General features: G+C 40.2%; 2 protein-coding genes across 2 annotated transcripts; both read left to right on the top strand.

The window, feature by feature from the left end:
* Nucleotides 1-1025: 1025 nt before the first annotated feature.
* Nucleotides 1026-4367, top strand: LOC125496687 (uncharacterized). The gene is made up of 4 exons (XM_048642215.1): nucleotides 1026-1677; nucleotides 2141-2447; nucleotides 2511-3234; nucleotides 3453-4367. The coding sequence occupies exons 1-4, from the start codon at nucleotides 1026-1028 to the stop codon at nucleotides 4365-4367; spliced, it is 2598 nt and encodes an 865-aa protein (XP_048498172.1).
* Nucleotides 4368-4438: 71 nt separating this feature from the next.
* LOC104907289 (uncharacterized) lies at nucleotides 4439-5125 on the top strand. Its single transcript, XM_010696204.3, has one exon. The coding sequence runs from the start codon at nucleotides 4439-4441 to the stop codon at nucleotides 5123-5125; it is 687 nt and encodes a 228-aa protein (XP_010694506.2).
* The last annotated feature ends 9411 nt before the right edge of the window (nucleotides 5126-14536 follow it).

The raw sequence follows: 14536 nt of genomic DNA, 5'->3' as shown, positions 1-14536 counted from the left end.
TCTTGAAAATTTTCCACCCAAAACCAGTCTGTTTTAGGAGGTTGTCCTTAGCTTGGGTCCACCAGAATCTCCCTATAGGTAATATCTAGCTACGGGCACAATCTTATCATCTGGGCAGGTTAGGGTGAAGAAAATCTTATTAAACTCCCCAACCCAATTCTCCAATTTGTCAGGCCCTCTTTCCCATTCAGTATTGGTGTATTCCTACAGACAACCTTTTCAGACAAGTCCCCATCACGATTATGACCTTGGGCTAGGTTAGCTGTAATTTGCACTAGGTCCTGTATCGATTGCTCGACATTCAGAGGGGTCTCGGGTGAGCTTCCCGACCGAACCATTCTGCGCTGAAAATAACATAATAGCTATCTCAGTGACACACACATAATCTTTTACTCACTTAACCATTACATATTGCACATATAAAAAGTTTTTATTGATTAACAAGAAAATGGGCCTAGAGAGAGAAACTCCACCTTCTCTCTAGAAATATTGTTCCATTGGTTTTCTCTCGCAGTATTAGCGTAATACTGAAGCCATGGCAAGAGGGCGAGCTAGGAAGAGTGCCTAAAAGGGAAAAGGGAAAAACAATGGGCCTTCATCATCGTCTCCGGGGAAGAAAATGAAAACAATCGATGAGGTTACTGGTGTTGAGCCGATAATTGTTCCAGAGGATAAGTTGGCGGACCTAGAGGAGGAAGTAGAAAGGATGACGACGGTGCCTACTGACTAGAAGAGAAGTTGCAGGGATCAGCTGATAAAGCCGTTCCCTCGGAGTGGATTAATGTGATGAATAGTGGTTCCAAAGACCCCGCTGTAGCAAGGAGGATGTCATGGGCGGATGAAGTAGAGCAAATCCAGGTAACTAAAAAACCTTCTGTAATTACTATTGAAGTTGATGATATACAAGACGAAGTTGAGTATTGGTCATCAGCTGTGATTAGCTATGTTTTAGGGGCAAACCCACCATTGAATGTAATGGAAGGATACTTTAAAAGAATCTGGGGGAGGGCATAGACAAGATAACAATGGTTGGAAGAGGTATATTTCTGATCCGATTTAATAGTGTAGAATCGATTCTGAAGGCTTGTGATGATGGAGTGCAGTTTTTTGATCAGAAACCACTTGTTACTAGACTATGGGACCCTGATATGCCAATGGAGAAAACAAATGTTGACATAGTGCCCATATGGATTAAAATGCCTGGATTGGCAATTAAATATTGGGGAGAAAAAAGTTTATTCAAGATAGCAAGTGATGTGGGAAAGCCTGTGAAGGTATATGGTGCTACAAAGGCTAGAGATAAGCTGAACTATGCAAGGGTGATGGTGGAGGTTCAGATGATGCAGGAATTACCAGATGTGATAGCTTTTTGTAATGAGCATGGAACTGAGGTGAAACAGACAATAGAATATGAGTGGAGACCTACAGTGTGTAGAAAGTGCTATGGGATTGGGCACAAAGAGGAAGATTGCAGAAGAGGAGAAGGAAGGAAAGTGTGGGTGCCTAAACAGAAAAAGTCAGTGGACAAAGATGGATTCCAATTAGTGGGTGATAGGAGAGTAGAGAAGACCCCTGAGGTGGCTATTGTACCTGTTCATAATCATTTCAGTGCTTTGCTGGAAGCAGAAGAGGAGAATCAGGAAGTTCAGGTGGGGAAAGATAAGATGCAAGAGGGTGGTAATGTGTAGAGATATGAAAAGGAGATGGGGAAGGACACAGGGGAGGGGCAGGGGGTGACTACCCCTTTGCCAAATGGATAATATACTAGTTTGGAATACAAGAGGGCTGAATAGTTTGGGCAAGCAAAAGGAAGTGAGGCAGTTTATAGCTTCTCATAACATAAAACTATTTAGCCTTCTTGAAACCAAAGTGAAGACCCACAATATGGGAACAGTGTATCTAAACTTATGCCCAGGGTGGTGTTTCACTCATAATAATGTTCACCATGGTAATGGTAGGATTATGGTAGGTTGGTGGCCTGGTTCTTTTCAGGTAAATATCATCAGTATGACAAGCCAGTATGTTCATTGTTGTGTAACTCCTTGCCAAGGTAAAAACAGCTTTTGGTGTACTTTTGTTTATGGCTTCAATGAAAGCCAAAGAAGAGATGAGCTTTGGAATGGTCTTAAAACTCTTGCAGGGAGTTGTCAAGGGCCTTGGGTAGTATTAGGGGACTTTAATGCTATTTCAAGTGTGGATGATAGACTGGGAAGCATTGTGAGACAAGCTGAAATAGGCCCTATGCTTGAATGCATGAGAATATGTGAATTGCAGGATAGTAAAGCTAGTGGCAGGTTTTACACGTGGACCAACAAGCAGGAAGGGGAGTCTAGAGTTTTCTCTAGGATTGACAGGGTATTGGTTAATAGCCCATGGGTGGATAAATTTGATCTAGCTGAAGCCACTTTCCTACCTGAAGGCAATTTTGACCACACACCTGTCCTATTGTGTGTGTACCCTGAAGTACACAGGAAATAACCTTTTAGGTTTTGTAATGCTTGGTGTGCTAGTGATGAGCTTTCTAATGTGGTGAAAACTGAATGGAGTAAGGTGATTCATGGGTGTCCCATGTTTAGAGTAGTGGAGAAAATGAAGAATATAAAAGCTAGACTGCAAAGTTTGAAGAAATCAGGTTTTGGGGACATAGAAACAGAGGAAATAGTAGCAAGAGCTGAGTTAGCTGAGGCCCAGAATGAGCTCCACACTGATCCTTGCAATGATAACCTAAAGATCAAGGAGAAACTGGCAAGAGAAAAACATTTAAAAGCAAAAAAGAATGTTTACTCTATGTTGCATCAAAAGGCTAAGCTGAAGTGGTTAAAATGTGGTGATGAGAACACCAAAACTTTCTATCAATCTATAAAAACAAGAAGAATGCAGAATAGGATTCATGCTGTTCATACACAAGATGGGGAATGGGTTAACACAACAGAAGGTGTCAACAGAGCTTTTCTAGACTTTTATCAAAGCTTATTTGATGAGAAACCACAACAAAAACCTGTTCTTAGCACCTTGATGGCAAAGGGCAAGATGTTAACTGAACAGCATTTGAGAATATTACAAGCTCAATACACAAGAGAGGATGTCAAGAGGGTCATTTTCAGTATCCCTGATGAGAAATCCCCAGGGGCAGATGGGTTTTATAGTGGTTTCTTCAAAGCTAGCTGGGATCTGATTGGAGAGGAAGTCACTGAAGCCATCCTTGATTTTTTCAAAACAGGGAAATTACTTAAGGTAATTAATGTTACCACTCTTACATTAGTGCCTAAGGTTTCATGCCCTGATAATGTAACTGAATATAGACCCATAGCATGTTGCTCCATGCTATATAAATGCATCACTAAGTTAATTAGTGACAAATTAAACAGCATCCTTCCTGATATATAGTGTCAACCAGCCAGGGAGCCTTTGTTGCAAGTAGGAGTATACTACACAATGTAATGATATGTCAGGATCTAGTGCAGCATTATAGTAGGAAATCTGCAAGAGCCTGCTGTATGCTAAAATTAGACCTGAAAAAAGCGTATGATACAGTCAATTGGCAGTTCATTAAGCAGGTGTTAGAAGGTGTGGGTTTCCCTAATTGGTTTGTTCAGCAGATAATGACTTGTATTACAACTCCAAAATTTTCCATTATGGTAAATGGATCTCCTGTGGGTTTTTTTAGGGCTCAACGTGGATTGAGACAAGGAGACCCAATGTCTCCCTTACTGTTTGCTTTAGGAATGGATTATCTGGATAGAATCTTGAAGTTTGTGGGGGATCAAGAAGGATTTCAATTCCATGTGAAATGCAAAGAAATGAAAATTTCACATCTATGTTTTGTTGATGACTTGTTACTCTTCTGTAAGGGAGAATTTAGGTCAATCTACACACTGCTGCAAGGGTTTGAGATGTTTTCTCATGCATCTGGATTGGAGGTTAATAGAAATAAGTCTGAAATTTACTATACAGGGATGCAGCAAAATGAAATACAAAGGGTAACTGATATCAGTGGGTTTCAGAAGGGAAAACTGCCTTTCAGGTACCTAGGGGTGCCTATTTCAACCAGAAAACTGAAAGCTAAAGATTGTCAGGCCATGATTGAAAAGATGACAAGTAGAATAAGACTCTGGAGTACAAGACACTTGTCCTTTGCAGCTAGAAGTCAACTCATTAACAGTGTGTTAATGAGTATGCATGTTTATTGGGTCCAGCTCTTTATACTGCCTAAGAGTATCTTAAAAGAGATCAACAACATCTGTAGGAACTTCCTATGGACTGGAGAGCATAACTATGCAAAGGCTGGAGCAGTGAAGTGGGACAAGCTTTGTCATACCAAAGCTACAGGGGGTCTGGGTTCAGGGATACCTACTTGTGGAACCTGATTGCAGTAGGGAAGCTAGCTTGGTCTGTGGCTCAAAAAAAAGACAACTTGTGGGTGAAGTGGGTTAGTGAGATGTATGTCAAGGACCAACCTTGGAACACTTATGAAGCTCCAAATACAGCAAGCTGGGCATGGAAGTATATCAATAATGCAAAAAAGGAGTTGTGTGCTAGGTTACAAGGGGATCAATGGATGAGAGAATCAAGCTTCAGCATAAGTAAACACTACCAGCAACTTCGAAGCAATGGAGAGAAAATTCAATGGTGTAGGAGTGTCTGGAACAGATACTCTCAGCCTAAGCACATATTTATTCAGTGGCTAGCAATGCAGGATAGGCTCAAAACCAAAGCCAGACTCAAAGTGATGCAGATAAGCCTTGATGATACTTGTGAAGTCTGTGGCAGCATGACAGAAAGTGTGGAACATTTAATGTTTGACTGTCATTTCAGTAAACATTGCACGAATAAGCTGATGGAGTGGCTGAATGTGCCATGGAGAGGAAGAAATATGAATATCCTGTGCAGATGGGTGACAACAAGATATAAAAGCACCAGAGTTCAAAGACAGGTAATCTTAGCTACAATTGCTGCTGCCATCCATAGTATATGGAAAAATAGAAATCAAGCCTACTGGGATCATACTGTCAATATGATAGATCAGGTTGTACAGCAAGTAAAATATAGTGTTAAGCATAGATGCTTACAAGTTCTTAGCAACAAAGTGAGTGACAGAGATAGACAATGGGTGGAAACCTTGTAAATACTGGGAGTGTCCAGTAGGTTGATGATTGCTTAAGCAATCTTTTTTGTATGGTTTTGTGGAGCTCTAATATTACTTAACTTCCAAAAAAAAAAAAAGTTTTTATTGCGAACAAATATTAAGTCTCTATTGACTTGCAATAAAAACATCTCAAATAAGACGTCACTGCCAATAATGAAGAATAAAATAAATGCATTATCATTAAAAATGGAAATATATATATATATATATATATATATATATATATATATATATATATATATATATATATATATTATATATATATATATATATATTATGTAGTTCATATGAGAATGCATACTTACATGAGAAATGAGAATGAATTTTACGCGATATAACTCTTATGAATAAGTGATGTAACTCTAATGAAAAAGTCATGTCACTCCAAAAAAAAATAAAAGAATATTAGAGAAATAAAAAACTCAAAACAAAAATTTTTTTTGGCTCAAAATTTTTTTAGGGGATATAACTCTAATGAACAAGTGTTGTAACTCTAAGCCAATCGTGTGGTTGAGATTTATTCTCATTTCTTATGTAAGAAGCATTTTTATGTGAAATAAATAAATAACGCTAACTTACTATTTGGCATGCAAGCCTTATTAAAACTAAAATAAATAAATACAAGAAAAATAACATGATATTGTAATCCAAAATATATGTTTAGAGGATAATAGGGACTATAACTGTTAGCTTCATCATATGACTCAGGATTCTCGATCTATTCCTTCTTCCACGTCAGCTTCATCCTCTATAGGCTCGTCGTCCTCTATAGGTTCCTCGTCTTCCAGGGGTTCTTCCTCTTCATCCATAGGCTCCTCTTCCTTCATAGGCCCCTCTTCTTCTTCTATGGGCACTTCCTCCTCTTCAGGATCTTCCTCAATCGGATCTCCTTCAGCATGCTCATTTTCATTAGGGTCCCCCTCTTCCTCATTTCCCACATCTAATACAGGTGTAGCCTGATTTTCTTCAATTACTGCGATAAAGGTCCTATTATTCCTTTCATCATCGGAAGTGTAGGTGATTGTTCTAAGGTTTAATACTACATGGTAGCCCTCGGGTATTAGCTCGTCCTCAAACGCTTGATATCTTGCCCTTTTCACAGCTCTAGGTGGTGTTTGTGGCTCAGGTTTAACTCTTGGGTTTTCAGAATTCCCATCTACAATCCTGGTTCTCGAGATTTCCCCCACGTGATAGGTTCTTCGAACTGAAGGTGATGAGGTAGAGGGGTCTAGACCTCTTTTCTCGTGGATTCTCCACTAATTTTTGCAGTACTTGAGGTCAGTATTAAAGTGCTCTACGGTAGGAAGGTAATGGTTCTAGTAGGTATGTTTCTCCCTGTTAAAATTTCTCTCTTCGCTTTCTAGATTTCCATACCTAAGATGTACGAAACGATAGGGTTCTATGTTGGGGACAAAGCGAAGCATAAAATATATCCTCTCCAGTTCAGACTTTAACCTCGGCTCCCCTTGCATGATCCTATAATCCATAGCAGCTTTCATTTTATAAGCCGAGACGTCCCAATCCTCCACTATTCGGTGTTTCATAAGATATTCCTTAAGACCTGTATCGTAAACCATTCGGCGAAATTAAAGAAATGAAATAGTCTAAGTTTTTGTGTATTAAAGGTTTTAAAACTTATATTATATATATACATATTTAAGAGATAAAACGATCAATTTAAACTTTGAAACTCCTTAAGCACGCTCAAAATAATTTCAACCAATTAAATAATTTGTCCTAAAATAAGGTTTTAGTTCAACACCATTTTTTAAACATCTTTTATACCGACTCAAAGTTAACATAGTCCTCCTAACCATTATACACGTACCTATCCCTGTACGTCCTCCTAATCTATTCATATTTGAAGATTTCAAGAATCTATCACAAATTCAATCGATCGATCAAACAACACATACGAATACAAGGCACGAAAGGAAATCACAAATGAAATCATTCATATGATTTAATGCACGTAAAAGTAATCTATATGCTCCTATCCCATAGTACCCATTTTAAAAATCCTTTTAAAACATCTTTGAAAATAGGAACTTCTAGCTCTGACAACCAGTTTTGTTACACCCCCGAAATTCATACATCTCTAAACTTCGTTGCATCGACTTTTGGAGTGTTACCACCACGGTGAAATCCAAGGTTTATTGAAGTAAAACATTTAACTTAAATCATTACTATGAAAACTAAACTGAAGCGGAAATAAAGATGTAAACTACAACTCGGGGATCATCAATGACCCCCTTTTATTTAAACCACAAACTAAATAAATCATAATAGTTCTATAATGTTTAACTAAAATGCTTTAAAGTAATATCCCCCGCATGCTCAATCTCATGTATCAACACCAACACACATTGTAGCATCAATGGTTCATCACAGGTCAACAAACAACACAATAACAAACAATCAGTTATGCTACGTACATAGTAAAACATTGAGATAACATACTAAGCATAAACAAAACAATAAGAATCGTTCTAGACATGATACTACAATAGTATTACATTCATTACTTTTATAATTTAGTTGGCAGCGAACGGGCACCGTCATCTTACTAGAATCGTACGGACTACTTAATCCTCAATAGACAACTTGGTCTATTAGATGAAATGCAAATAAAGTTTCATTACGTCCCACATCCATCACCTTAGTATGCATACCCCCCAAGATCGTATGGAACCTTCCGCCTACTTGAGTTATTAATTCATAAGGACACTACTATCGTCACAGTAGGCGTGCATAGGAGTGTAGAACAAGTCCCACACTCCCCCATTGTTCATCACTTGTAGGGAATCCAACTACAAGTTTATTGCCAAAATTCTTTCTTAGTATTATCCCTTCACACCACATTAAACATATAATCATTTAATGTTCTTTCTTAGATACAATACTCAATACGTTAATTTTTGTAACATCCTTGTTACACCATAGCTTAAAGGATACAAATCCAATACTTTTCATGCTTATGATATAATAGAATTACGCATTTAAATAACAACGCAATCCAATTCACAAGTCATATAATCAGGAAATACATATTGTTTTCCAATCCATTTTCAGGCTACCAAACAATCTCAACAATCACAATCATACAACCGTTCCGTATCATGATTATAGGTTCCAATAAAAAATTCATAACCTAACATGATACTAGTATTTGCAATTAAACTGGTACGCGTACGTACCTTGTAACGAAGAATCTTCGTTCACTATGAAAACGCTCCGGTTATGAAATTGGGACCTAACCGAATAAGGAAATATTTCAGTGCTACGTCCTTGATATTATTAACGTAGAACAACGTGACTAACCATATAAGACTTAGTATTTCGAAATATAAAAATAACTAATCTTGTTGTTTATTAATTTTCTTTTCTTTCTTAACTCTATTGAAACTAACGTCTTTTAAGAACCAATAACAATGTGCAAAGCTGATTTTTAGTTAGCTTATAATATATTACCTTTACAAACTCCACTTAAATCATTATATCCAATACTACCAAAAATCAGATTTCAATAACAAGGTTATTATAACATTACAACTATAACTAATAATCTAATTTCTTTTACTAACTTTATACCTTACTTGTACTTACAAACTTAATCATATTTAAAACTTACATCAACTTACAAACTTAATTAACTTACAACTTACTGTAATTAGAACTTAAGTAAATTACAATTTGATAATATAAAAAAATCAGACTATATAATATTAAGTAATAAAACAAAAAACTATATATATTTTAAAAAGTAGTGGTTACCGGATCCACTCGCCGGCGATAAACCCCCGGCGACGTTGCACGAACTCCGACGACCACCGCCTTGACCTGCGCGACACCCAACTACTCACGAACCTCGACGCACCTCACTCAACTTTCACGCTCGAGCCACCAACGTGGACCACGCGAACAGCCCAACCACAACTCCGGCTTCTCGCGACACCATTCGCACAACGAACCTCCGCCATGAACTCTGGACACCGCTCGCACAAACCTTCATCAGGAACCCCCGGCCTCTGTGCGACACCGTTCCCGAAACCCTCGACACTCGAACACTCGAACCTCCTACGCTCAGACCATCAGACGCAAGCGGCTCTAGCCTCGCGCGCGCGACCTTCGACGATGTCTATGAACCAGTTGTTACCTTCGTCACTTCCCGAACACCGGCGAGGAAGTTCGGAGATGCAAAGAAAAGGAAGGAAGGTAGAAGAGAGGAGAGAGAATGCAAGTGAGGGGAATAAGGAGGAGAGAGAAAAATCTTTGGAGAGTAAAACGGCTGACTTTTAGGGCTAGGGTTTCTGATTTTTTTTCTCTCCTTTCCTATTAATAGGGTGACGAGTCTATTAGTATTTGTTCTATTTTATTTATTTCGAAAATAAAATAAACCTAACTATAATATAATTAGGTAAACTAAATAGATTGCATAATTACGTTATAATTATGAGCTTACCCAAACTGTATTTTTTTTTTTGTAAATAATATTAAAATACTTTTCGATTATATTCTTTATATTTTCTTATTTATAAAGAATAACTCCCAAAAATATGGAGTATTATAATATTATTTTATGAAGATAGTTTAATAAAAGATTTATTTAGAAAACAGTTAATTATCATGGGTCTAAATTAGTTTTTTTTTTGCTTCTAAAGGAGTTTATAACATATTTTGGACTCAAAAATTATTTTGGGTAAGGCTTTTGATTGCTCTTATTCGGTCTAAACTAATTAGAATGGTCGTATATTTTAATATTTCATCATCAGATGGTAAAACCAGTCCTCTTGGACTGTTATTGATCGTCATGGCCAACTCATATGAGTAGATAACCTTGATACTGGCATCTATGTCATGCCGGCTATATTGGAATTCCTTAACGATGTTCTTCGCTTGGGCCATCCTCAAATGGGTTTGGGTACACTGATAGAAGTAGTGCCCTTCCCAGCTTTATACACTACCAGCTCAAATAAATACCCCATAATCTGAGTCATAAGGTACGTTCACATACATATATTAATATACTCTATTTGAGATATATCGATCATTAACCTTCACTGACTTAGGAATCGGAGGGGCGTTCCTGAGATCAACCCCCGAGGTTAGTTACGTGTTCTGTCTTACAGGACAACAAACCAGCATACGTGATTGGAGGATACCGGTCCACCTTAACAACATTTATTTCATACCGGAATAATTGGAGCTAGAAGGAGTGGGGAACTATACCTTTAGTATTAAGTAATGAACATACCAGCCCAGCTACCCTATGGATCCTAAGCAGACTTTTGGGATGCTAGAAACGGATGAGAATAACACCACTCTAATGATGCACCACCTGGGTTAAAATTCCCCAACTGGTGGTTGTATCTTCCCAACCACAAGATAATAAGGGTAAGAGGATTACTGAAGCCCCTTAACCCAACATATTGAAATGTTACGACACATGTTCAGCCCTGAACAGCTTAAGAGTAATGCGGAAGTCATTCAAGCCATGGCAGGCCAAACTCCACCGACCGATCGTGGTAGCAAATGTCCTCTGAATAGGTGACACAACCCTATCAGGAAGATTCGATCTCTCCTAAGTGGCCGATAGAGTGACCAAAGCCGGCATGATCAGGATCTGTAGGAGAGCTCTAAAACCGCCACAAAACCTTTGGAGGATGAAGTCGAAGGAGATTAACAGGATAAAGAGATCCAACAATCATCCCAACCTAGGAGAGAAAGTGAGTATGCCCGGCGTCGAGCGTCGGTATCCCTCTGTATTTCTCCTTTCTCGACTTCCTTACCCCAAGAGCCAATGGGGAAATGGAGATGTGCAAGTATGACGACAAAACAGTCACTGAGGATCACATATCCGCTTTTGAAGGACACATGTTGCTCTCCACGGACATTGACTCTGTTTGGTGTAAAGTGTTCCCTTCCACTTTGTCTGGCCTGTCGCAAACTTGGTTCAAAAGTATTCCGCTGGCAAATATTTACGAGTTCCGGCAACTTATGGCCATGTTCACCACGTACGGTGTCAGCAACAAGCAAAGGGAGAAAACTACTGGTGAGTTTATGTCAATCAAGTAGGGAGAAAAGGAAATCCTAAAGGATTATATCGGCGGCTTTAACTCTGAAGCCGTTACCATCCGCAGTTTGCAGCATGAGGTGGCAGTCTTAACATTAATGACCGACTTGAAGAAAGGAACTGCTTTCAAGAGTTACTCGGGTCACAAGAAGTTGACTAGCCTAACTGAGGTTCTCGGTAAGGCTAATAAATATATCTGAGGCGAAAAGTTCGACAAGGCGACAACTTACAAGCGGTCTAAGGGGGAAGGTAAAGAGAAAGAAAAAGAGAGAGAAAGAGAAGGATAAAGACAAATACCGAAAACACAAGAAAAGTGATAGCTCCGGTAGATGGAAAGAGAGTAACTATATAAAGAAGGGCTCAGACAGATGACAGTGCTGCCAGGAGTACACTCCCCAGACGGTGTCTAGAGCCGAGATCTACGAAATGCACAAGAAAGATGATAAGTCGCAACGACCTAGGAAAATGTTCTATAAAGGCCATGAGAAATCAAAGTGGTGTGACTTTTACAAAGAGATTACGGTCATGTTACGGAGGACTGTAAAGACCTGAAAGATGGGATATAAGATCTAGTAAGAAGAAGCTACTTCAAACACTACCAAGCCCAAACTGAACGAGATAGGTTTCCCAGGGATGAAGACGGCCCAAGGAGGTCGGTAAGGAGATAATCACTGAGACACATGTCATCTCAGGTGGACTGATTCATTGTGGAAGTATAATGGGGCCAAGGCCAGTTTAAAGGAGGTAAGGCACCAAATGAATTACCACAATATCGAGAAGTGGTCGGTACCTCCCGCAATGTCGTCCATAACTTTTACGACAGAGGAAGCTAATGGGTTCATCTACACTCATGATGACCCTTTAGTAGTACCTCTACTGATTTCCACATCTATGGTAGTACATTGCATCCTAGTGGATGGCGGTAGTCCCGCCAACATTTTGTTCATGCCGAAATTCGAGAAGATGGGCTTAGGAAAGTGATGTTCGAATTTTTCATTATTTTTTTGCGGTTTATTGTTGCATATGGGTAAAGCTGCCGCAATTCAACCGCCGCAATTAACAATTATTCTACTAATGTAGCTTCAATATCATGGACTTTCATCTCTTCTGCAGTGGACGCCGCCGCAACCTTCGAGTCAGGACCGTCATGAATGACAAAGGCATCAGTCTCTTGGACTTCGTCATTGACGGTCTCCTTGTTGACGGCATTTTGGTCTTCCACCTAAAACTCGACGCGGGGATCAGCGTTGGGAATATTTGCCTTAGTGACCCCGAAGTCCAGAGCCTCATATACCAGGATTTCAAACTCCCGACGATCATGAGCGTCCTCCACCTTTCCCCACTCGGTATTAGGGATGGCATGCCTAGCACATCACATGGAAACAGACCAGCCTCCAATATATCGGTTAGCCAGGCGGTGAACAAAGTCCATAGACTTTCGGTACTCAGCCACAGCGTCGGCCTTTCGGCCTCTGGAATCTTAGAGCTCATCCCTTAATTTCTGCAGCTCAGCGTCATTGTTGTTCAAGTTAAGCGCATTAGCTTTCTTTAGGACAACAACAGACTACAAATCCTTCTTGGCCTTATCTCTGGTCAGCTTTAATCAACACAAGTTTATTTCGCTCATTGATAATGGTCACCAGCTACGCATCCTTGGCAACCAGTTGCACCTTTGTGGCCTTAATAACGTCAACCTCGCTAAAGTACGCACCTTGGAAGTACCGGTAGAGGTCCCAAAGCTTCTTGTCGGAATGCGCTAACTGAAAGTAAGTACATGGAAAGGCTGATAATGCTTCACAAAAGAGAACTCGTTAAAACACTTGGCAAGAAAAGAAAAACAACTCACTGTGACTAGATTATGGGCATGAACGGCAGCGACAGCCTGGACCTCATCCAGGAGTTTGTATTTCAGCTTGATGCCCTTCAAGAGCCGGTAGCCAAGATAGTCGCCTTCCAGAGAATGGTCTAGTAGAAAAGACTCATCGTCAATAATGTTGAGCTTTAACTTGAACAGCTCGTCATCACGGACGGGCGACCGGGACCATCACTTCCGGAGGATATCCAGTATCTCGACCTCGGCACACTCAATGAAGCCATTTTTGCGTAGTTGAGCAAAGTGCTGCAACTCCGGGATCATGGCCGGCAGAGTAAGCTGTTAATAAATCTTTGACAATAGAGAGAAAGTCCCAACCTCGGCCAGTCGACCCTTCAACAGGCTCTTAGGATCTTTATCCCCCCCCCCCTCCCGGAGTCACAGAGATGGCAGTATCCTTTGTCGGAGCCTTGGTAGCAGGTCGTTTCTGCTCTTTATCGCCCTGCCCCTCTGCCTTCCACTTTTGAGGAATGATAGGTGGTTGCTTTGTGACTAAGGGCAGGGAAGTCCTTCCCCAAACTTGGGTGGAACCACCGCCATCGCCGCGACCGACATCCCGACCCTGCTTTCCTCCCCGGCCACTAGCATTGGGGGGAATAGAAATAAATCACTTAGGAGGCTTAGGAGGCATGTTTGATATCGGTATGTAGTTTTAGTTGAGATGGAGAGCTTCTCGGATTAAGTATTCTAGGCTTAAAATTAACAATATCTATATAAACAATCAAAACAAAATATCTTACACCAGTAAAACACATAGGTATACATAGAAAATAGCGCATGAGGATGGTATGACCCTAAATACCTACCATGGGGCTCAGCTTGGCAAAAGCCGGGAGAAGAAAGATCCCCGTTGCCCAAAATGTACTTGGCATGGGGTAACCAAATAGCGGCACAGGAAACGGCTTCCCCCCCCCCTCCTTTGGAGCAGGTTTTGAAGATGCCTCAAAAACTTAAAAGCCTCCAGCGCCTCGGTGTGTCAAACGCCTATCAGGAATTTGTTCCATTCTGGAACGTGGTTTTCTCCAGTATCGACACAATGGAAAGTCATCGGGTACCCTAACCCAGAAAAAGCGAGGCCGCCATTGGTTCAAGGATGTCAGCTTATGGTACACCATTAACTTATCACCCTTGGTATACATCGATATCCAACCGCCTTGGCCCAATTCCTTGTCGGCCTTGGACCTTTTCTTCTTGCCCATACCCTTACCCTTCGCAGAATCATCTTCTTTAATCCAATGAAGCTTCCAGAAGAGGTTTAGGGTCTCATGGAACCTCTTATAGTGGATAGTCCAGGAGTAAGCAATAAGATTACGCCACTCTAACGAAGTAAGTTTGGATAAACATATGTTCCAGGCCTTAAAAATCTTGACAATGAACGGGTCAAGAGGGAACCTGAGGCCGAAGTCTAACATGTGCGCATATACTGCTACGTGCCCAGGAGAGC

The sequence above is a fragment of the Beta vulgaris genome, chromosome 4, assembly GCF_026745355.1.
Source record: "Beta vulgaris subsp. vulgaris cultivar EL10 chromosome 4, EL10.2, whole genome shotgun sequence".
In the NCBI taxonomy this organism is placed as follows: domain Eukaryota; kingdom Viridiplantae; phylum Streptophyta; class Magnoliopsida; order Caryophyllales; family Amaranthaceae; genus Beta; species Beta vulgaris.
The sequence above is the reverse complement of the archived record's forward strand: the minus strand, read 5'-3'. Positions and strand labels throughout refer to the sequence as shown.

Bases quoted from the DNA above. Each gene is read 5' to 3' on its own strand.
- LOC125496687 (XM_048642215.1), top strand. From the start codon at position 1,026: ATGGTTGGAAGAGGTATATTTCTGATCCGATTTAATAGTGTAGAATCG. The intron at 1,678-2,140 runs GTAATGTGTAGA...AAACTCTTGCAG, and splicing joins AGATAAGATGCAAGAGGGTG to GGAGTTGTCAAGGGCCTTGG. The intron at 3,235-3,452 runs GTAATTAATGTT...ATGATATGTCAG, and splicing joins AAACAGGGAAATTACTTAAG to GATCTAGTGCAGCATTATAG.
- LOC104907289 (XM_010696204.3), top strand. From the start codon at position 4,439: ATGTATGTCAAGGACCAACCTTGGAACACTTATGAAGCTCCAAATACA.